The 24,745-nt window shown below is 44.8% G+C and overlaps 1 protein-coding gene across 8 annotated transcripts in view; it reads right to left on the bottom strand.

Annotated features, from left to right (window-relative positions):
- ITPR1 (inositol 1,4,5-trisphosphate receptor type 1) overlaps positions 1-24,745 on the bottom strand; it is a 177,986-nt gene that overhangs the window by 25,395 nt on the left and 127,846 nt on the right. For 7 of the 8 annotated variants that reach the window (XM_075762494.1, XM_075762495.1, XM_075762498.1 and 4 more), the window contains 10 exons: positions 22,357-22,537; positions 21,477-21,730; positions 15,304-15,504; positions 13,150-13,260; positions 11,806-11,901; positions 10,903-11,025; positions 9,786-9,890; positions 8,754-8,946; positions 4,880-5,002; positions 1,064-1,239 (listed from right to left, as the gene is read on the bottom strand). In XM_075762494.1, coding sequence (XP_075618609.1) covers positions 1,064-1,239; positions 4,880-5,002; positions 8,754-8,946; positions 9,786-9,890; positions 10,903-11,025; positions 11,806-11,901; positions 13,150-13,260; positions 15,304-15,504; positions 21,477-21,730; positions 22,357-22,537 — 1,563 coding nt within the window. The remainder of the gene's footprint in view (positions 1-1,063; positions 1,240-4,879; positions 5,003-8,753; positions 8,947-9,785; positions 9,891-10,902; positions 11,026-11,805; positions 11,902-13,149; positions 13,261-15,303; positions 15,505-21,476; positions 21,731-22,356; positions 22,538-24,745) is intronic. The other variant, XM_075762499.1, reaches the window with a different exon arrangement.

The following is a 24,745-nucleotide window of genomic DNA, read 5'->3' as shown; positions in this document are numbered from 1 at the left end:
TGTGCACCGACTCCTGTCTCCAGCTTGTTACCGAAGGGCGTCAAGACTAAGATTTAAAGAAGAAAGTAAAAACACTCCCCAGTGTGAGAGGCAAACCTTCCTAAAAAAAACCCAACCCCAAACCCCAAGCCCCTGTTCTAAGCATGCACTTTCTGCAGTCAGATAACTCTCTAGCCTAGAGCAAGCCTTACGCTTCTGAAACTCCCCCAGTTGCTAATAAGCAAGTGCTCCAGATTCCCTCGGCAATTCACTCCCGGATCACGCACCCAGCAATCCTCCTGTGTAGCACCGGCCACCAACGCCAAAGGAAAGCTGCCTTCCACTTACCTGGAACCTGCTGAACGCTACAATTACCAACACCACCACCCACCCTCACGACGCAACTCTGATTCTGCAGCGCACGGCGCGTATTTTGAAGACAAGGAGCGCTATTAAACGATGGGCTTGAGAGCTGGGCACTTCGTAATAAAGGCAAAGACTTTGAGAGGACACATCTTTGCACAGCTCCTGCTGACTCAGTCAGAGAGAAACACTTTTGGCTTACTTGCCACAAGAGACCACAAGTATCCGGGTTTGAGCGTTAATGAAGTTCTCTGGTGGCTCAGCTTACACGCTCAGTCCACACATTACTGTAGCAAAACTGCTTAGCATCAGCTCTTGGCTGGCAGGTAGACTGCAGACAGGCATTTGGGAAACGCATTGTTTAGTGAATCTTACACAACCCCGAAAATACTGTAGCTTAGTCGCTGAGCAGGAGACGGGTTTGAGCGAACAACCGAGTACTTTGGGGTCACAGACTTCTTTACATTTCTGGCTGGGGTGGGAGCTTTTACTAGGCTGTGGCAAAACTGAGTGAAAGCGTAGAGGTCTCCAGTCTGGGGAACCAGCATTAAACGAACGGCAGCAAAGCACTGCTGCTAGCAACAGTCCAGAGAGGGAATTACTCCTCCCACCAGTTCCCCCACAATGGCCCAGGCTATTTTTGCCTGTCATCTTCAGGAGCAGGTAAGAAACCCTTACATAAGATGCAAGAGAACTTCAAAAAAGCCTACTCAATACTTACGTTGAATGCACCCAGAAGAAATAAAGTAGGTTGTAAACCAACTGAAAATATTAGTCGTAATATTGTAGACGCGATTAAGGCTCGGATGCCGTGGGGCTTCGGAAGAGCTATAACGATGGCCAGAGATATCAGCATAGCTGTCCACAGCAAGCCTGACAAGTGGGGCTCCAGTGTACCTAGGGTGAAGAGGAAAAAAACCAAACCCCACTTCAATACTTTGTATAACCAAACCAAACCTAAACTAACCAAATAAACGCCATTTTATCTTATCTTTGGTAGAGCATCATTAAGCCTCATGTTCAGACATCACTGATTTCAAAGCAGTAAGAGGAACATCTGAGCCCAATGCCTTCAGCAGATTTTAATTACAAACTCGTTACTGAAGCATTATGTAAATGATAAGCGCCAGTGTTATAGGATTCTTCACTTTAGTGTTCATTACTTATACACCTTGAATGCAGAAAAGGGCAGGCATTCTGCTAGTGCGTTCTGCAGAGGCGCTGAACGGGTAGGTGGGGACAGACAACCCTCCTCCAGGTCCAGAGCCACAGCAGATTCTCCTATTATGCTTTTGGTCAAAAACCTCGTACCAGTTTTTGTCATCTCTTGCTATTTCTGGTTCTATTTAGACTGTCCCATGAGACTGTCTGCTTACATAACATCAGCCCGTGTTGCTAAAAATACGCTTCTCTGAAAGAGCCATAAAAAAATACTCAGCTGAAAATACCATTTACCCTGGATTTATGCAGAATATAAAAGACATCTTTTTCTTAAAACTGACATTAAAAAAAATACGCTTTTCTTCAAGCAACTGGGTACCTCAGCAGACAAAAAGGCAAGACTCCCCCAAATTTCATAGCGCTCTGCTGTCCTTCTGCAAACACGTACTCAGAGGGCTGTCGTGTCTGAGGGCTTCCCCCCCGCCCCTGCCCAAACTCCGAAGGCTTAGGAAATATTACTCTCATCTGACTACCACAAGCAGCCATTTAATTTTCTTCCAAATCACTGTAGATTAATAAAGACAGCAGAGGATAGATGGAAATTAAAACTTAATAAGCGTAAAGTTGAACAGATGTTTCCACTGTCTGAAGGGAGTTTGGGATCCCAGAGCAACGCAGCCACCGCTACTTGAGCTGTCAAACAGCAAAAGGTGCAGAGCTCAAAACGGAGTCACCCGAGTGGGAACGATAAACAGCACCGAGAGGGAGAGGAAAAAAAAAACAAACACAAAACCCATGCAGAAGCTCATTTAGGAATGACTTGGGAATTGCCGCGAGAGGCAGATCCTGCAGGATCCTGCCTGCACCTGCGCAGGTGTCTGAACATCCCAGCTACTACAACCATCCACAGCACACGAATATATTTGCTTTCACAAGTTTCGGCGCTTCCCAGCAGGCCTGCAAAAATAACTAGAGTTAATGAAGTCTTCAACTGTAACACCCACGTCGGAAAGGCCCGACGCCACAGGCTGCTCATCAGGCTGAGGAGTGGGATGTCACGACGCTGAGCCCTTAACGGCACCCGGGAAGAGCGGGGCTCAGGGCACAGGCTCGTCTCTCCTCCCCAGGGACGGGGAGAGACCGGGAGCAAACGGGGAGCAGTGTCCCTGCCCTTGGCAAAGGCAGCTCACCAAGCCAGCAGTCGCTGGGCATCCAGCGCCCGCACCCAACCCAACGTGGAAGCCTTGCTGCGAGCACGCGGAGCCCGTTCCATGACTGCTGGCAGGAGGACCCGGTACGAAGCTCTCCCTGACACTGGAATTCTCACCATTCCAGTACCGAATTCCAGGAATCTGGTTTTGTTTCTGCTCAAGTCAGAAGTTTTACAGCTTCTGCTACAGTCAGATGCTCGTTGGCTGCTCAGTTCACCGTGGCCTGAGCAATTCAAGATGCTGACAACTTCCCCCAAATGGTCTGATTTTTCTGAAAAGCTAAAATATACGTGTATTTATTTATCTTCCATTTTTGATTGTAACTAGCAGAGGAAGAGATTTTATCAAAATGTTACCTGATAAATAAAGTATTTCAAATATGCAGGGTAGGGCATCTTCAAAATGCCAACTGATCCCCCCCAGTCTTGCAACTTGTAACCTCAACGACCTCATTTAATTACCAGCTTTCCTAGCAGCCATAAATAGAGCTTTTAAATTTTAACCTGTGATCCTTGAAACTAGAGATAGAAAATTCAGTTGCTCTTCATGCCTGTTAAAACCTTTCAACCAACTGCCAGCCAGAAGAGGATCGGGGCAGCCCCATGGTCTGCTGACGCAGGGTGCGATGCAGAGGTACAGCGGCCAAAACCACAGCCTGATGTTCCAGAAGGTAACTACACTCTCCCCCCTCTCGGGAACACCAGATTTTGGTGTAAAATATCCAGTACCTTCTGACAGGCTTTATCAGGATGCAGAACCCCTAAACACAAGTTTTCCACGCCCACCGCGACCATAAGCTGCTACTTGGACAAAGCTACGGCTCTCCTCCATCTAAATGGACTGGTGAGCTGCACAAAGGGTGAAGAGGCTTTTATGCCGCACACGCAGAGCTCAGCTGATAATCGCCTGCGGTTCAGGGCACTGCTGTCTCTGAGCTGCATTGTCTCTGGGTTCTGTAGTTCGCAATGAACGGGAGAAAGACGCAGAGGGAAGTTCAATAGGAAAAGATAAGCATCTAACTGGCCCTGTTGCATTATGAATCTCAAAGAAAGGGAAGTGAAGGCTTGAGCATGAATCACCCTCTGCAGGAGGAGGTTTTACTGCTGGGGTCCATATTGACTCCAGCTGACATGGACGTGGCAAAAGCTCCTACCTATGTATTTCCTTTACACCAGCTTTGCAATCGATAAGCACGATAAAGGCATTCGCCAGAGTATTGTATTTCTCCAGATTTCCTGATTCTTGCTGACATGAATCCTCCCCTCGACCTGCCCTGGGGTGCGTCTCTTGGGAGAGGATGGATCTAAGGAAGGGCAGCCAAATCTCACCAGGACTCCACCGGGAATATTTACTGACGTGGCTCTAAGAACCATCAGTGCCACACAAACCCAGTGTCTGGATCAAAACCAACTTCCATGAGACCTATTACAGCAAGATTGTGCAATCCCACATGAACCTCATGTGTTGACCCATACTTTACATTAGAAACGATAGCAAGATGGGAAGGAACCTCGGAGCGGCAGGTTGCTCCCAAGCCAGGGGACCCAGCTGGCACGCTGCTGCTCACTCCCTAGGACCACCCTGCTCTAAGTGCTCGCAGGAGTAAGGGACTCCTAGGAGAGAGAGTAGCAGAGGGGAGATGGGCTCTTTTCCTGCACCCTCCAGCAATCTCTAACGGCACACGGCAGGTCACATCGCCCCGTACGCCTCACCTCCCAACGCAGGGTCATCTCACTCGCCCAACCCCAAGACCCGGGGGCCTCCTGAAGTGCTACGCAACCACAAAAGTTTTATGGGAAGTGGCGTTAATAAAACGCAAGCTCAAGGAAACAACAAAGCAACATTTCTCATATTTTTTAGTTCAATACTTAATTACAGAACTTTAAACCAAAGTAGAACAGTCAAGTAATTAAAGGTGGATGTCTGTCTTTGATAATTTTTTCCCCTAGGAAAAAGCATGGCTCTACATTTTCCTTACAAATGCCTCAAGAAAAAGTAACTCATAACAGCAGCACAATTTAAATCAAGGAAATTAAAATAAAGCCAATTTCTTTTCTGCTATCCGCACTGAAGTAAACAGGGATGCAGAGACACAAGTGGGGGACATATTTTGGCTCATTACACCTTATTTGTTCACGTATTTTTGTATATTAAAATATTGGTACCTCCTCGAATTCCTTTGAATGGGTAGAAAAATGCCACGAGCAGGTTCATAAGGACAGCCAGGTTAAAGGAAATACTGCTCCAGAAGGACATGTTGCGAGCACACCAGTATAGGAAAGGTTGAGCTGCAAAAGAGAAAAATAATTCTTTTTAATGGAGCAATTGAAAAAATAAGAGTTCTATATAAAAGATTAATCTCCATCAAAACTCAGTTTATTTTCAGTTTGCACAAAAGCACAGCATCAACAGCAGTAATAGTCATGGCTTATTCTGAAGTTTATTTGATTACTCTCTATCTTTGGGGTACTTCCAGTTTCCTAGATGGTGCTTTAAGGCAAAGGACTCATGTTAAAAAGGAAAGTATTTTCAAACATTAATTGATTTAGTGGCAGCAGGAGAATGAGTTCAGAAATTCCCAAGGTCAAGGACTTTGGGTTCCCCCTAATAATATACTTTCTACTCAGAGTCACACAAAGAACAATTAGGAGGAAGAGAATTTGTACACGATATTTACGGCGAGATTCAGCCCCATCCCTCCCGGTTATGCTGCTGCCAGCAGCTCACCTACACGAGATGCTGCCCACCTTCAAACTTCTTTTCCGCTGTAGCAAGCCAGAAATAACACAGCGAAGACAGTGCGAGGTGGACAATTAGGACACAAAATGCAGCGTAGCGAGATAGCAATAAAGCTAAAATGTTTAGGACTAGCTGCCAAGCAAGTAAGACAACTTTACTTCGAGCTGATAACAGCCTGATATAGCCCCAGAATAAAAACTCCCTCCGCCCTGCGGGCAAAGGACAGAAGCACATCTGCACAGAGCTAAGCGTACAGTCAAACAGCTGCACATTTTAAATTCTTAACACTATATAAATACTTTTCAAAAAGATTCTTAATTGTAATAATCTCTGCAGCTTGAATGAAGAGGCACAGAAAGCAAAAAGATTCCTTTTCTGAAGTGGCTGAGGACCAGAAGATGAGAAGGACAGCTAAGGAGCTGCCTTACAGTAATTCCCTCTGCATCAAGGCAAAATCCCCCTGATTTTAGCTCCTGCAGGCTTATTGTACAGCAAGTCGTGTACTCCTGAAATCTAGAGAGGCAAAAAAATTATAAATCTATTAAAAATGGTCTCAAAGAAGGGAAGGAACTAATGTTTGTCCCTGTTGGGAGCAGGTAACATGCACGGGTATCAGAGGGTAAAGGAAAAGAAGCTCACAGTGAAATTTAGGGAAAAGATGAAAATGCAAAGTCTGGAGCTGAAAAGAAGAGTAAATTAATGAATGCAGCAATTCTGAGCCTCACAGTAGCCACCACCTCTCTTCAGCAAATTACCTCGTCTAGCATCCTAAGCAAAAAAAGTTGGGTTAAAAGAATTATACAATGCCTCATTATACTGAGTTGAAATGCACATAAAAAGCAAATGTATTGAACAGCTGAATGCAAAGGAAAGGACTACAAAAAGGTACCCTGTCACTGTAAGGATACAAGCTTCGTTGCACCTAATTAGCCAGGCACACGTTAAGCCTCACTGAAATGCAATGTAGCAATGTTTCAAATATAGGATACACCAATTTCTGTATTATTTCTGTTCTCAATTTCATCTTAACTGGAAGAATTTGTAAGCAGGTTGAATTAACTTGTAGGAAATTGTTATACGAAGGGTCATTATAAAGTTCCAGGATTTACTTTAAACCTTCCTTTGGGGATGGGCACAGACTATCTGCCCAGTGTAGCACTTCTGCCTGGTTTTGGCAGGCTCATTTTAATGCTTAATTAAGACCTGAGGAGGCTCAAGGTTGCTCAGATTATGGGCTACCACCGTGAGCTGAAGGGGGGAATACGTGGGTCTTTATAAGACTTTTAAAAAAAGTCTTTCCCAGGTTTGAATCAACAGTAAGTGGCATACCTGAGCGCAGCCAGCCCGTCACGTCTTGAAAACACAATCCGGTACTTAAAATGTGAGAAACAATTGTATAAACACAGAGTATCACCCAGAGGCTGAACAAGACCAGAATATTAGGAGACAGACTAAATGATTCCAGTTCCTTAAAGAAAAAAGAAATATTCTCCACTTCTGTGGGTGCATCTTGATTAATTTGTGTTCTGTTGTTAATTATGGATGTCTTCACAGCTTGCCTGGAGATAGCCTCAAAGACAATTAAAATAACTTGAACAACAAAATCTAACGGAATACATGGATGCTGTCAAAGAAAGTTGCCCATTTGTTTAGGATGTCAAATATTCCATATTGTTGTAGAGTTCTTAGAATTCATTTTAGGAAGCAGCTTCCTGGGGATTTTGGTGCTGTCAGAAGTACTAATCCGTTGTTCAGTGGAAATAGCTCCACGCTATTTAGTATTCATACGCATGAAAAATATTTCAGTAGAGCTGACCAAGTTTCAGGTGGTCTTATCTGTACCTGGCTCCGACAATTTTAAATAATACTATTACAATTCTTTTCTCTGTTACAAGATCTATTAACACATATATATACACATACATCCCAACAATCAGAAGCAAATATTGAATTTCCGTTACCAAATGTGTAACACATCATCAGCTCTAGTGCGAACTATGCATATGCATCCTAAAAACAAACTGGAAAGAGTCCAGGCTCTCCTTGGAGGTGCGCAGTGAGAGGGCAAAACGCAACCGTCAGAGGTTGCAACGAGGGAAATAATTTTATAAAAAAATAATTTTCACAATGAGGAAGGTCAAGAGGTCCCTTCTCACCTCATTTTTTTTTTTCCTATGACGTGCAACGCTGACTGAGTACCAGGAAAAAAAAAAAAAAGGGCGGGGGGACACACAACCTTTGCTAGCCACACTGGCATGGATTGCCTGGCCCAGCAGGCAGGTTTCGGTGGCCACGGCAGCATGCAGCTGTACAGCGCTCGTCCGCTCTCACATTTGTTCTGGACTAGCCTGTGCTCTTGCGCCAGTAACTGGAGTTTAACTGATTCAAACATGGGGAACAACAGTGCTATCAGATGGCAGATGTTGACTTGAGCAGGAAATAACTGCTTTATCTCTCGCATTTCAGAGGGTCGTTGTTGGTAAATTCTAACCACTCATCACTGCCCACTGAAGCTGAGCCTCCTATGCAACATTTCCCCTTCAGCAAAACAACCAATCAATTTAAAAAAAAAATTAAGCAAATGAGTTAGAAAGTTTACTGGGGGAAGTGGTAGCACTGTATGAATTAAAATATAATCTTAAAGGTTTTCCTAGCTGCCAGTGGGAACCTCAGAGGGAAAAGCAGTGCTCGAAAATGCTTGCTTTCAGATATTTTAGCATCACAGGGCTGGAAGGGACTTAATCAGCCCATCTGCCACTCTATTCCTTGCCCAAAGAGAGGACGATTTCTACTTCTACTATTACTGGGAAATGCGTGTTTAACCTGTTCTTACATGCTTCCATTGCTGGAGATGCCCTACGTCCGTGCTGCATTACCCAGCCTGACTCCTTGCAATGCAAGGGAACCGCTTCGTGTACCCAGCGCAGGGGAAGAACAGACCACTGCTTTCCTCAGCTGTGTCCTCTCCATTTCTCCCTGCCACCAAATGCCTTCTCATTTAAGCTAAGCCTCCACAAATTTGTTCCTTCCTCTTGGATCTTAAAAAAGACGACCTGTGATCCTTCTTACCACTCTCCCCTGGATCCCCTCCAGTTGGTCCATATTGCTCTTGCTTTAAGCTTGACTTCATTACAGCATGTTGCCATCGTGCAGAGGAGCAGACTCTTTCAAACAATTATCAAGGTTGCTGCCACCCTGGGGAACCATCTGCTACCAAGTCAATGTTTCAAACTCCAAAAACCTGACCTCAGCGCTCTGCTGGTAACACTCCACACAACCACACTGGCAACACCAACCTACCTCGCAATTTCTTTTGCCAGTTCATCTCATTAAAGAGGTCTTCTGATTTCATGAAGAAGTCATTGATCTTGCTGCCTTGTTCATCCCTCTCCGTGGTGTAATATATCCGCAGCTTGGACTCCTTCGTGAGGAATTCACATATACTGGGCACGGGGAAGACGATTTGCTCCATGGTACGGTCTGACCTGACAATCTGAACAGCAGCCTTATTAGAGATCTTCCTAGTTTTTACACGCTTTTATTTCTTGGTTTGTCTGCGTTTTTTTCCTCCCCTTTCAAACGAGCTACACGTAGAAACTTGGACACACTTGCATAGAACACCAACTTGATAGAGACTTCATTTAATCTACCTTTCAAAGCAGGCCTACATTTAGCTCCAAGACTGATAATTTCTATGCTGTGGTCTTATCCTGGCAATACTGTGCTTAGGTGGGATTTCCAAGGGGCCCCGTGAATCCTGCACCAAAGCTGTGCTGAATTTCAGAGCAATCAGCTTGAAGAATCTTAGCAAATTTTAGCTACACATCGCACAGGCAAGTATGAGGAATAATAGTTATATTTCTATTGCTTATTAGAGAGTTTTGTGAACTCTCCGTATTTGTGCGTGTTTTACTTTTAAAAAAGCATCTTAGATAGTGCATCAGGCCAAACTGTCATTTTAATACAGAAAGAATGGCAAAAGCTATCGCTAACTTCATGGATTCAGCAATAGTCCTGGCCAAAATGTAACAGAAGCGAAGTTACACTTCCCCCTGCCAAGAGAGCTCTGCTCAGCTCCATCTTAAAGCCCACACATGACAGCTCAAAAATAGCTCCCCCCCAGCGGCTGTCAAAAAATAAAATAAAAAAATAAGTACATATATATTCTTATGTCAAAGATGAGAGTCCACACACAGGTAGTCAGTTCAATCAAAATATCACTTATAATGTAACCGGTGCTTATCTCCACCGTTTCTTCCAAGCAGCACTTTCCGCAGCGGAATATTTCCCCCCCCCGCCTCCACCTCCCGGCAGCCACCGGTTTCCCCGTACCTCAATCTGTGCCGTGTGCTTGGCGTAGAACTCCAGAGCCTCGTCTCCCTCTATCTGACCTCCCGGCTTCAGCATGTTCTGCAGCTCTTTGTTATGACGAGCCAACTAAAATAAAGGAATGCAAAGGGAGTGGGAGACACCAGATGTCTCTCTATGATATTAAATTTCTGATTTTTGGCATAAAAAAAGAAATAGTATGTAGTCAGCTGCTAAGAAAGGGCAAAGTTGACAGAAGGCTTGTTCTATTCCAACCAGACACCCTGCAGCTCTATTTTGGGAGCAAGTCAGAATGATTCAAATATGTATTTTTTTAATATCTGCGTTGTACTCCACTTTTACCCATCCTCTCCCATCCTTCACCTGACTTGGGAAACTTTTGAACATTCACACTGGGTCTATCCCTCCACACCCACCCTAATTCAAAGGTGTGCTAATCACACAAATATCTAGGCAGCGATGGAAGAGAAAATTTGCATCAGTTGAAAAGCAGATGCAGGGAGCACTGCTCCAAAAATGCTTCTGGATGCTCTGAATTCATCCTACAGCATAGCGATGGGTTTTCTTCTCAGATGCTGAAGGAACAAGAAGTCTCAAATGGAGTGATATATGCAGCATCAATATATTAAACAGATCTAGATTATTATTTTTTCCCCCCTTGGTCTTTTACCTTTCAAACACCACATCGTATCAATACAACAAACCTGACTGGCTCCAACATTGAGAGAATGTGACAAGAAGTGTAAGAGTGGAGAGAGATTTCTGGTTATGGTTTAAGGGATCCATGAGTACAATTTCTTTGGGAGTATAAAGTAACCTTTGATATGGCTGAAAAATAATGCATTGCTCCCCGGTACTGCCAAGAACTTGAATCACATGTCTTCGGAAGCTTAGTCAAGAGCCTGCCTGCTCCCTATTATAAAAGAAATCTCCAAGAATTTTCTTATAGAATTTTCTTTTCTGATTCTTTTAAGGATTGGAATTTGCTCTGATAAAAAGGGACCGTGCAGTGAGTTTGTCCCAGAGGTTAGCCATTACAACAGTTTCAGGGAAAAGCAGACCTCTTGCTATCCACAGTTTGTGACACTTGGTGCTACAAAAGCTGCAGGTGAAATTCTACCTGATGAGCCAATATATAAATGTTGTGTCCCACGTTCCTCGGAGATGCTGCAAGATCTTCCCCATTCTCTCCATCCTCAAATTCTACTTCTCCCTGCAGATAAGCCTTCTTTATCACTTCCACCTAGAGAGAGAGACAGGGGCCAAGGAAGAGACAGCTCAGGCTGAGGGCTGAAGTCCGCTAAGGCCAGTATACACGTGGCACTCTGACGGCGGTGAAAGGGAGCTGAGCATATACGTTCAAGGGGAAGGTCAGTGGGCTTCTCAACATCTGGGATAAAACAGGGGACCTGAACTCAGCACCTTCAGCCCAGCTCATTGACACAACAAACTAAGCTTCACGTTCCTCCCTAGGTAATATATTCTGGGCCGCCCTCGCAGCACGCTGCATCACGTTCCGACCTCTGGCCTCTGCCACAGCTACGTGCACCGAGACAAGTCGACAGAGTTTCCAGCTGTACTTTGAATCTCCTGTTTGTGTTTTTACCAGTTAATACATTAACCAGCCCCAAAGCCTGTTACAGTCTACTGAACAGCTTTTACATCACAAGAAATTTTCATTTCTCTGTCTCTTGTGCAAATGGCTTCTACACGTGAATTCCAAAGCATCAGATGATGCTCCTTCCCTACCTTATGCGGGATGCTGAATGTCACCTCCATAGCGTTCAGCGTGGCTTCCCTAATCGCTTGTGCTGCCTGGGAACTAGACAGACCCGTCCCCTACAGATATTGCACTCATTCAATCAAATCCTTGAAAGGTCTTCCAGACCTCGAAAGGTCTTCCATCGATCCATGCACAGACCTCTTGCAGCATGTTTGGGGTGGTCGCGGCCACCCCAGTCTCCCCAGTGCCATGACCAGTGCCTGCTGTCCCTGGCATGAAGGGAGTGACCCAGGGACTCACCAGCTCTTTGGGTCTCATGTTGTAGAGGATCCGCTCTGCATTCTCACTGTCGTGCCTGCTCTCCATGATCGCCAAGAGCAGTTTTGAAGCGTTGTTCTGAAGGGAGGGAAAAACAACGGCAATCACTGCCGGGAGTCAAAAAAACGAGGGTACCCAGCTCGAGTGCTTCCATCCCTGCTGAGATACCCAGTTTGTGCAAACACGAGCCACGGGCAAGGCACAGCCTCCCAGCCAGGACTCCTACAGCCTCACCTTGCCCAGCACTCCCTCTCCTCTAATTATGGAGATATACAACTTAGTAGTATTTTTATGAGTTTATTTCCCAAACTCTACTTATTGGGGGCCAAATTAACCCAAGTTAAGGTTCAGATTTCTAAAATGCTGAGGTTTCAAGCTCCTGTGTATTATTTTGTCTTGTTTTAAAGATACTGCAGCATTACTACAAGCTCTCAGCTCCAAAATACTGTTGATTAAATCAAAGGACAGCCAAGGCTGAAGACACAGACGTGCTTCGCTGCTTTTAACTGAAAATTACTCTGCGACCTGCTCATGCCAAGAAATAGAGGGAGGAAATGGGAAACTACCACAAGGCACCAGACTACTTTAATACGAACAATTAAGATTAAAATCCATCATGACTGACAATAAAACCCAATAAAAGTATTTAATTTTGAAGTATAATGCTAATTGAGTCTAAAAGCATTTTTTATTTAGAATAATAAAAAACCCACATTACCCATAATAATGGTGTGAGTCGGCAACGGAAAACAACTAGACATTGCACTATAAGACAGGACAATAAGTCAGAAAGGAAATATTTCTGAAACATATGCTGAAGCAGGAGTGCTCTGCGACTACCGTTGCTAGAAGACAACCTGCTAGTGCATTTTGAAACCAATACCAGGGTAATTATTTCAGCATTAATATGAACAGCCCTAAAAAATTCTTGATGATTAAACATCAAGTGATTAAACAACAGCAATAAAGTCTTAGGAAACTAGATGTAGCACAAGAAATTTCACTGCCATTGTATGTGGAAAAGCTCACCACTAACAGAGAAGTTTTCATCGGCTTTAAATTTTTAACAGGAAATTATTTCAGGATTCCTCAGCATATCCTGACTGCCAGCATCTCCCCTGTCTGAAAAGTGGTGGCTCCACATTATCACTTAAAAGATGAAATACCTGTGACAAACAATCTTTGGGCATTGCCTCCAGCTCGCTGATGCATGTAATTTTTCAGCACTTATGAATATTGGGATATAATAGACACCCACATAATTCCAACAATAAAATTTATGTTTCATCTTACTGTTAACGTGGAATGCACAAAAGAGTCACTTGCCTTCAGTTCCAACACAAGGTCCATCCTCTTCTTCCCCAAAGGGTTGATGTCATTGAGAATTAATGCTGTGATGATGTCAATACCGTTGGACTCATGAGTAGCAATGCAGTTCTGTCCAAAGAAAATTCACCAAACTTCACTAATTGTCTACACTAAAAATGCAGCCTAGGCTAGTGACCCAGCCAGAGGAGTCATCTCTTTCATCACCTTGTAAGCTGTTTGAGATGGATAACTGAACGCAAAACTCCCGTCAGTGGAATAACAAGAGATTAAGGCATTTTGTTTCAAGCTTTTCCTATCTTCAGCCATGGCACATCCTACCGAAACCACCCAGCCTCAGGAAGCAAAAAGCAACGCAGTTGATAAACGAAGCATTTCCGTGCCAAAGCGTCCAGCCTGAGCACATAGCTAAGGAAGAATGCTGTTTTGCTAAGATTAGGGAGAATTTTCTTTATTTTGGATGTGCCAATCAACACCTACTTCAGTCCTGTCTAACTGAAGAATGTGAATTTCCACAACCTTTTTGCTTACCTTTTAACCCTGCTTTTATAATGGTCTATAACTAAAACATACAAACCACAGCAGCTTGCTGGCTTCAACATCCAGAGCCCTGCTCTGTCGTTGAGCTCCACTGCAAAGATCCATACCTATATCTAAAGGTTGTTAATCCACCCGATCCGGGTAACGGAGAGGAACTGCCAGTTGTGAACCGACGTGTGCAGCCTCAAGCATCCTCTTGCATAGATACGATTTCATCTGAACATTGGTCACCCCCACTATGTTATTGTTTAGCTTTGCTGTAAATTACATTTGAGTGCACAAAGAGAAGGCACTTCAAAGCACAGATATTCTTGAGGACTTTTTGAAGAGTCATATTCCAGTCTTTCTGTACCATACAACGGTCTCCATGCAAATGGAGAAAATAAGCAGACATCCATGTTTGTAAGTGCAGAGATTTGCTTGTTAGAAGGGTGACACCCGTCCCTGGAGCACAGGACTTCCCAGGTCATGCCAGCCCAACGGGAAAAGCTTCTCTAACACACCACACATGTTATTTGGTGAGTCAATGCCATAGAGTGGCCAGAGTTTGGGTAGCTATCTCTTAGTATGGTTTACTGTAGACTTTCAGGCTTCATTTGCCTCATTGAAACAGTTATAGCAAGAGTCACATTTAGACCAAAAGCAGAAGAAATGGGCCTGACTAACCGGCAATGCTGCTCTAAAACATGGCTGTACAACCTGTGGGAAGGTGGAGTGGAAAAGCACAGCTGCCCCTGCCCTCTGATCCTTCCCACTGGGGCAAACTGTAATTCTTGAGCACCTAAAAACTCCTGCTTGTGCAGTGTCTTCCCATATTCCTTGCTGATTATTCAACCTTCGAGGCACAGAGCAGACCAAGTCCAGCTGTGGGTCAGTAACTGCTTTAACCCGACAGGATTATTGTCGTTATTCAGTCATGCCTTCTCAGTAACATGGTTACTTAAACCACCACCACCAAAGAGTTATTCCTGCTTGGAGCAGAATGTACCATGGACAGTGAGTACAGTTTTTGGACAGGAGCTGGACAGAGGCTGCTTCAGCTCCCAGCAGACACTTGGTGGTCCTCACCAACACCTGACCGTGCTCATGGGGAACCACCGCCACGTCCCCGTGCAAGCAGTGACATGCACCTCGTTCTACACACAAGACTGTCTGAAAACAACCTCAGCATGGTTATCATCTTCATTAACGAAGCTACAGAGCTCCACCTTCTCCCATCAGCCCGGGAGGGCACATTTCTGGCTTCATTTACAACAGGCAACAGAGCTTGGCTTTAGCAACATTTTTACTGTGAAGTATTTCAAGCTCAAAATTCCCCACTCACCCTGTCTGTCGAGTCTAATAAAACAACTTAAATCCTAGCAAAGCAGAAAAATCTCTACTGCTTTGAGTGGTTCAACTCCTCAGAGGGGGCCTCGAGAAAGAGAAGTTGATTATTATGAGTTTATTATGGGGGGAAAAAACCTCAAAACCAAAACCCCTTTGTCAGGCAAGTAAAGCGAGCAGCGTTGTCAGACAACACAAGTCTAGCAGACTGACAGCCAAGCCCAGCAGATCACGCGCCGCGGGTGTAGGGAGAAAGGGTGATGCTTTTTACAGCTAGGGATGTATTACCTGGTTCTCGTGGCAAGGCCCCTGACAGTACTCGGTCAAACTTTCCAGCGTCTGGTTGATCAGCGCTACATTTTTCTCATTTATATACAGACCAAGAAGTCCAAGTCCACCAGTTGTGCTTCCACAGATACAGTCCAGAAACTGCAGTGTCTCGCACACCAAGTTGTAGTTTGTCTTGTTGTTCTGGCAGCGTAAGAAATTCTGCGAGGAGAGTGTCAAAACCGGGAGGGAAGGGGAAAAAAAAAAAAAAAATCCATGCAAACTGATGTTTGGATCATAACATTTTATTAAGTTCATCAACCCGCAATTGCACTGCATAGTATATTGCTCTAATTTCAGCGGAGCCTGGACAAGCAATTTAAGCCTTTTTCAGGGCTTGCTTGCAATGCGCTGCTCTCTTGAGGAGCTTGTTGGCTTCAAATTTTATAGAAGACAAGCAGCAATAAACAGAGTGCATCCATTAGAGCACTGAAACCCAACACGGAATAGGCCATTCACTGCGGATCAGAAAGCTCTCCTGAGCCCGGAGGCTTTCCTCCTAGCCTCCCTGCTCCATTTCACTGCTAACCATCACTCCAGGCTCTCTCCTCCCGAGACCTTTCTCCAAACAGAAGCAGCGATTCCCTGGCTCTGGCTTCACAGCAGCACCGCCTGCGCAAGCAGCAAGGAGGCACCTGACTGCATGCCTTGAAGGAAGGCGTCTTGAGATGCAATTCTCTCAACTGCATTTCTTCCCACATAATTATTGTAATCCCTGCTTAAAGCTGCTGATTCGGAGCAGCTCCTCTAATGAAATGCCAGATTTCTCAGCATGGATTAAACATGTTTCCTCTCTCCTGTATTCCAAATGAAAAAAAAAACCCAACAAACCCAACGAAAACAAACAAGGACAATTAATGAAAAACAATTTCCCAGTGACTCAGACGCTGTTTGTCAGTGTGTTCCCAGTGGCGCACTGTAAAAATGGATGGATACTACCACTTCCTTTTCCTCCAAGTTTCAGCAGGACAACTCCTGTCTAGCTTAACTCTAGCAGGTTACAAACCACTTCACTTGAAAGGCGAAAAACCCCTCAGACGAACAAGATGCATGGGACCATGGAACCAGCAAGGTCTTTTCTGCAAGCCTGCAGAGGAGTGCCGTTAACTGATTGCCTCTCATGCCTGCGTCAGACTAATAAGTCTTTTAAGGCAAACAGACTGAGAAATTGCCAGATTCAATTGAAGGCTAAGCTAAAAAAGGAAAATGCTGTCTATGAATGCAGACTAAAGGTGACAGTGATTCAGCACATTTCAACTGATTGCTCATTTAGTATCCTGACTTTTGATTAACTTGTCAGAATGCAGAAAGGTTGATGCTACAGAAATGGGAGCTCGTGCCTTCCCTCCAGGAAAAAAAAAAAAAAAAGCAAAAGTAATGGATAATACCGAAAGCGATGAAACAAAATGCTCTCTGGCTGTGGCACAGCATTCATTCTGATTATAGCTAGGTTTATACCAGCTTTAGCTTCTTGATCCAAAGGCAATAAACACAAAGGAAAAAAGGAGGAATGAGGCACGGGGGGCAGAAGGACAATGTTAGATGGCTGAACAAGGGGAAGGAAAAAAAAATGTAGAAACCAAGACCCTGCTGCACTGTGAGAAACTGCCCCAGGGAATGTCTGTTGCTGTCTCAGCCAGCATAGATCGAGCTCCTAATTTTCTGTCCCCCAGAGCATCTCACAGGCTACGGAGCGGGAACACAACTCTTCAGTATTGAACATGCCATCCTACTGCTTTCAGCGGGACTGAACCTGAGGTACCCACCGTCCGCAAGACCCTGCCTTCAGAATAAAGAGCGACAGAACGGCAGATTCAGCTAGAACACATGAAAAATACGCAGCTTGTGGATCTCGCGGAGAAAAGGAGGAAAAGAGCATTCATACTGCCTAGCTTTAAGGATCCTCTGTACTCAGTTGAGAGAGAAATACTTTCCGATGGGACGAAGTGCACTCAAAGTCAGGCAGTGTTTATGTTCCTACCTTTGTGAATAACCTTTTGGAGATACTTAGCTGACTTCACACTACTATTCTTCCTTAGGGAGGCCAATCCTCCCCATTTAGAACCCCAGCCTGGTTTGGGTGGGCAGGGACCTCCCAGCCCATCCAGTGCCACCCCCTGCCATGGGCAGGGACACCCTCCACTAGCCCAGGTTGCCCAAAGCCCCATCCAACCTGGCCTTGAACCCTGCCAGGGAGCCAGGGGCAGCCACAGCTTCTCTGGGCACCCTGTGCCAGGGCCTCAGCACCCTCCCAGGGAAGGATTGCTGCCTCACATCTCATCTCCATCTCCCCTCCTGCAGCTTCGGCGTAAGTTTCTGGGATTCATGAGTAGGTGGATACGCTTGCAAAGGCAGGATCTGCAGCCAGTTCTTGATGCCTCTACAGCATGTCAAGGCATCGGAGGCTTTTTTTTCCCCCCCAGCACACAACCTAAAGCCGAGTACCCTTTAGAGAAAACACAATGACTAGAAATCAAATTGGCTACTTGCAGAATACTAGCCCGGTTTGTTCAAGCAGGGATGAACACGGAGTCCTTGGAAGAAACAGTGCTAGCATTTAAGTGGGTAATTCCCCCAAAAGTCTAAATGTTTTCTTTGGACAGCCTTTGTTTTAACAGAAATCTGAGCCCTAATTGGAAAAACTTTGTAAAGAACGAACATGAATAAGAAGAAAGTCTTAGTAAAGAGGTATTTTTAAATGATCAGGTTTTTCTTTACAAGCAATCGGGTAAGGCAAGGCATTTTTCCCTGAATACAGGCTTGCTCTCTGGTCTTATAAAGTTAATTCTCACACAAACTTCTTGCCTAAAACATGGCGAGCTAAACCAGCTCATTCTCTGCATGCAGCCGTACTGCTCCACTAGCCAAACAATTGAATCACTCTCCTGCAGCATGCAGAGCTTTACCGTTCTTTATTACCTAGGCTTTGTCTCCAGGGCTTATGAATAAAAGAAACAGTCAGATCCAATGTTAAAAGTTGTATGAATTCCTACTTTTTCTGCACAAAAGCAGTATTTAACCTACCAAATTAGACCTTTAATCTGAGCATGACTGGCTAGCATATTACTACAATATTTTTATTTCACAGAAATAACGCACTTAAGAAAAAAAGAATTGGACTACTACGTTTTTCCCACGAAGATGGGATTTTCAAGTGTGCGGCTGGAGCTGCACGCTGGGCTGTGTGGAAGGAAGGCTGCTGGGTACCCCCTGCCCCGGCACCAACTCCGGAGGGAGAGCACGGCTCCCTGCCCGCCGGGAATCCCCGCTCCTCTCTCCCTCGCCTCCAGCCAGCGCCGCTCGTGCTTCCAGCAAAGCGTTCCCCGGATGCTTCGCTCGGCTTGTCACGAGCTTCAGTTCTCGTGACTGATTCTGTAGCATACAGGGACACCTTCCTTCAGAACAGAGAAGGGATGGAAAAGACCTCCGAAGAAAACCGGTGGGGCTGTAGCCCGGCCAAAGCAGAGCAGACAACAGGCTGGATTGTTGTCTGGAGACCAATCTCCAGATCGCTACAGCAATCCAGAGCCGTGACAGCTTTGCTTTCGAGGCCGAGCTCTCACGCAGAACCAGGGTCAGACCTGATGCAAGTTTAATAAGAGCACCCAAGTATCTGTGTGTTGAGAGAGCAGCAGAGATACCAAGAGCGCTCCGCAGCAAAATTTGATGCATTCAGCCTGAAGCGGGTAACAAAACGTACTTAAGTGTCCACCCATTTGTGCCAGTCCTCGCATCAATTTGAAGAAGGTATTGCACCTCCTCCTCCAGACCCGTGGTGTAAGCTGGAAGGGGACAGCATCCCGACTGTGCAGCGTGGAACAAACTGCAGTGCGATCTGCGAAGGGAACGACTGTGATGCAAAAGGCGCAGAACTGCAACTCCCTAAGCCATTTCGCAAAGGCTCCCTCCTCCTTTAAAACACATATCGACTCTTCCAGCCGTGACTTGCATTTTCCTGTTTTTGCACATCAGGCTACTCATAATTGCTAATGGCTTGTAAAACACTCGGTTTGACAAACCTACAGCTGCACCGGGCAGGTGATTCTTATTCACTTCTAATTCAAATCAAATTTATGCCATTTTGGAAGACACACAGCTCCCAGAATAGGTCTGTCTTACTCCTTGAAGCAGTCAGTCCGTTGGCAATATTGATAAGGAGTTCAGTTACGACGTGCTAGCTGCAGACACAAAGATTTTGAAGCTGCAGACACCCTGGCCTCCCCTTCAGGGCTGAAGGAGAAAGGCAAGCAGCAAGAGGATTATATTTGAAAAATTGTTCCTCTCACCTTTTTCTTTCTTTTTTTTTTTTTAAAAAAACCCCGTTTTTCTCCCAGAGCTGAATGCAACTACCTGCTGTTTGGGGAACTTAATTTTTCAGGATGGTGAACAGCTCAGGCCAAGTTGCATTGGCTTGAATTCAATTTTGCTCCTACAGCTTTCGGTGCCTAGCCAAAGACAGCGGCAGCAAAGGATCATGTGCGTGCGGTTTGGACTACTGCCACATAAAACTGCCGTCCTACTTGTCTCTGACATCGCTAACGGCATGAAAATTGTTTGACAAAACAAAGATCAAATAGTTTTTCGAAAAAATTAGGAGAAACCCTGATGTATGTAACCTCGGCACCTATAAAATGCTAAAAAGAATTACACGTTCGCAGCACAGGAACATTACCATACAGATTTGATTTCAAATATTGCCAGCAGCAGGGCATTCGAGTTCAGCGGAAGTGATTTGGCAGGTCTGAAAAGCACTCATGCAGGGTCCTACACTTCTGGCGTGCCGTACAACAATACGCAATCACGGCAATTATTCCTCCTTTATGAGGGCATTTAGTACATTGTACTGCGTCTCACTAGCTCCTCGCTTGCATTCAATTCTAATCCAGCAGCACTGGTTATGCTGAACAAAAATCACGTTAATTGCAGTCCATTTGTAAGCAAAAATCTTATCTCCTGTGGAGGCACGCGCTAGATAAGATTACTAATGTACAAGTTCTGGGCTCGCTATTTAAAATTATACAAACACGTCACAGAGCATCACAGGACAGCTGAGGCTGGCAGGGACCTTTGGAGACTGTTTACTCCAACCCCCCTTGCCCTGTCCGGGCCATCGCCGAGCAGAGCCCGGTCCCGTCCTCTTCACGCCCCCCGTCAGGTATTGATACACGCGGGTGAGACATCCCGAGCCTTCTCCTCGCCAGGTTGACCTCTCCAGCTCCCTCTGCCTCTCCTTGCCCATCAGATGCTCCAGTCCCAGAGTCATCTTTGAGACTCCCGGCTGGACTCCAGAGCCCAGGACTGGACCCAGCACTCCCAAAGGGGCCTGGGGCATCCCACCAAGCACTGTGGACCTGTGCATGGCCAGCTTGTTTGAACGTTTCCTCACCCAATTCTCCTCCACTGAGGGTAAGTCGTCTTGCTCCAGAACTCCCCTCTGGTCCCAGGGCTTGTAAAGGTTGGTCTTACCAGGAAAGACCAATGTGAAGGTGGCATTGAGCACCTTGGCCTTCTCCATGTCCTTTACCACCCAGGGCCCGTCTCCATCAGCAGCAGACCCGTGCTCTCCCTAGTCTCCTGCTGCTGCGGATACAACCTCAAAACCCTTCTTGTTGCCCTTCAAGTCTCTCACCAGATTCAACGCCAGCTGAGGCTTTCCTGACACCATCCCTACGTGTTTAACTCCATGCACATGAACAGGTCCATGAAAACCTGTGAGAACGCATTCGCTGGAAAGTAAGCATCTGCTTGAGGGCTGCTGGAACCAAAGTCCCAATGCTCTCTTTATTTCCCCACAGGACATTTTTTTTTTCCTCTTTCCTTCCCCTCTCAAAAGTAGATCAGTAACTCCACAGCAGAACATCTGCTTGCTTTAAGTATGTACTTATAAAAAGTCTCATCGAGTGTTGATCCCACCACCTTTTATATACACTGAAAAGACCACTGAACACTGGATAACTGGACTTCCCTGTATTTGTCCAGCAAGGAATAAATACTTTTTTTTGGATTATCTTCAAAGCCAAAGAAAATAGTCGGTCAAGTATCAATTTAAAAAGGCACAGGATTAGCAAGACCGACGTAACAGCAGTGACTGCACGAGGCGACACGAGCGTGCCTGCTCAATAACCAGGCTGTACCTGCAAATCTCGATTGTGGTTTTCACAGAGCAGCTGCAAGAACCGGAGGATGGGTTGCATTATTGAGATCACAGCACTCATCTCCAGGTCATCTTTGCTCTTGTCGGCCGCAGACTGTGCTCCTTCTCCTGCCGAATAATGGTCATCGGGGTCAGCCTCCCTCCGGTAAGTGTTGTAAGCCTTCCTCGTCGCTGCAGAGGCCTCCAGTAACTGATCCCGGACCTCCTCGGTAATTTGGGTCATAGGCTCTCTCACTAAAACACACAAGAACAGACCTTCCTTAGGCAAACTGAATAAAGGGGACCAGAGAAATCTATTCACACGTTTCCCATTACTGTTTCACACGCAGGCCAGCTATTCATCGTCAGTTTGTTCTGGTAAGTATGTTTAGTGTGATGTGAGGGTCTCGAGTTTAGAAGGATATCATGTCACTCTCTTCCTACCTTTTATGCGAATCACATTAAAGTTAAAAATTCTGATATTAATTGGTTAGGGCACACACATCTAGCACTATCAGGAGTTACGATAAAAGGACCTGCTATAGAAGAAAATGAGGAATTCTCCACTTATTGTTAGAGAAGGCACTGACCACAACCCACAGTCCAGGGTCGTTACTACGGATCAGATTTGGGCAGCTTGTCACGATAGACAAGGTGGCAGAGTCTCATCTCAGAAAGACTTTTCATCATTTCAATAGCACAATCTCACAAATGGATGAAGAGGGGATGAAGCTCTTGAAATCCTGAGCCAGGGCACCACTGATCTCTGAACTTTGCTCTGTGGGATCAGAGATCAGAGCATTATTGCATCAACTGAAACGAGTTCAAAACACAGCATTTTTCTCCCTTGTCACTTCAGAAACAGAACAACTGGGGAGTACCTCTTTTTCTGCTCGGTACATCTCTGTCTGAGTCTTCATCTTTCTTTTTATTTCCTAAGTCACTAGTGTTGACTGTGACAGTAGCCTTGATTTCTTGCTGTGCCACTTTCATGCGATCATAAAAAACCTTAAAGAACTTTTCAGATTTCTTATCTTCCGTCAGTCGGCAGAAGAACGAATGCTGCAAGAGAAAACGGAACAGGATCTATATCTTCATACGCAGGTTTGAATACAGATTATTTCACCTTTCTGCACCATGTGATATCCTGAAGGACTGGGAGGTTAATTAGTTTTCAGTAAACCAAAACCTACAGCAATGGAGACTCATACTTGATGTTAAGGAAGTGCCTCAGCTATGTTAGCTCCCTAGTTAACAACTTCCAACTGTATTTTTAAAGAAGCAAGTGCAATAAGTCATTCTAGCCCTCGTACATTTAGGCAGCACGCTTCTCTACAACAACGGAATTAAGGTAAGTACAATGAATTAAGGTAAAGACAATGGAATTATCTATAATTTGATTCTCAGTTCAGAAACAAAAGAGCGTGAGCAAAATACAGAGGAACGAGAACTGTCCTGCCTTCCCGCCCTCGAATCAAAGGGACTGTGACTCATAACATACAATAGTCAATGTTAATCACAGTCCAGAAACGTACAGACAGGGCACAGTAACGAGGGATATTTCGTGCTAAGTTTCCATTGCCCTGTCTGCACCAGCCTCCTTAAAACTCCTTTTAATTCCTACTCCAATATATCTTTAAGCGACAGAAAAACTCAAAGCATTGACTACTTTTTAAAAGGTTTATTAATGTTCTTCTGCCCATATGTGCACAGAGACACAAAGTTCTTCCTAAAATTGAGGAGAATACAAATCATGTACAGGTCAAAAAGGAGCCAACACAGTGAGCAATCAGACAATTCTTGATGAAACCAATATGCTGTTACATAAATCAGGACCAGAGCTCAAACGCGACTGAAGGATGAACTTGTAAGTGGGTCACCTTATGCAGAGTATTATGAAATTAGTTAGCATTCTGCAGCGGCTCACGATCCAACAGCTTTACATGATGAATAGGAATGAAGCCTGATTTATTGAAAAAACAAATTAAAATGGGAATAGCAATATATCCTGCCCGCTTTTCTGTGAAGCGGAGCGCACAAGGCCGTCTCTGGTACTCCTGCCTTTGATCACTCCCAAGCAGCTGCAGTCAGAACAGCGCTGAATGACTTTGAAAACACTAATAAAAATTGCGTCTTTGATTACAGAGGAGCAGTGCTACTATTTAAAGAAGTTGGTCAATATTCACATGAGATACCCCTCTGACCATTGCAATACCTTCTACCTGCCCAGAGCATCTCAGGTAAACTCTAAAGAGTTTGTTTTCACTTCTAGTGATTAACAGAGAGGCGGGAAAGGAGAAGAACCCGGCACGGGCATCGCATGTCCGCAAAGCCAGCCACGCTGGTACCTTCTCCTGACACCCATTCAAACTGTCTAGTAAAACCGACAATCCAATACTTTATGTGATATATTCTCATAAAACATACTCAAATAAAAACATCCTTTGTCCAAATGACAGGTTACTTATTCAGGTTTTTTTTTAATTCTAAATTGGTTCTTTGACCTGACCAGACTTAGTGGACAGAATACTGTCAAATTTCAATCATAGCGAAGAGATGCACTAACACGGTTTCCCTGAGCTGCTGACCAGTAACCAACGGGTTATTTCGACAGCCAGCCCTTTGAAGCACGGTCTCTTACTCGGCCGCTGTAAGTACAGACAGAGAAAGAGTTTTTGCATGTAAATTGCATTTGAAAATTTTACTCTACCAGTATTACGCAATGAGCATAGCAATAATAATATTTTACAGACAGACCAGCATAAACCATCAGTTCTAGAAAGGGTAACCTTTTTCTGAAAAATAACGTGATTTGCTTGTGAGGCGAGCGATGGCTGTCACCTGGCTGCACATCTCAAGAGCCTGTGCAGGAGGAGTTTCCCTGTGATGAAGCAGCAGCAAAGGAAAAGTTCTTTAATGAACCACACTGCAGAAATACCTCGCATGCGAGTAATTGTTACTTGCTGACAGGCTTGATTTTTGTCATTTTTTTCAAGCTTCTTAACTGACTTTCCACTGCAGTTCAGAGAAAAAAAACAAATGAAACAAACGTTTCCAGTAAAGCTTTCTTGTGCGTACCGTGCGTACATTCAATGGCTGTCACACAATGATTGTTTCAGTTTAGGTCAGGATGCCTAACACCTTCACACATATGAATCAGCCACATGCGAGCTAGCAAAGGTACTGTATTTTAAGAGGTGTGATCTTGCAAGTTGTGCTTGAGCAGGTAATTGGTGGTGATAATTATGACAGAAATCCTAAAATTTATTT

Source organism: Balearica regulorum, chromosome 10, assembly GCF_011004875.1.
Source record: "Balearica regulorum gibbericeps isolate bBalReg1 chromosome 10, bBalReg1.pri, whole genome shotgun sequence".
Lineage (NCBI taxonomy): Eukaryota > Metazoa > Chordata > Aves > Gruiformes > Gruidae > Balearica > Balearica regulorum.
Note: the sequence above shows the minus strand (reverse complement) of the source record. Positions and strands in the feature narration are given on the sequence as shown.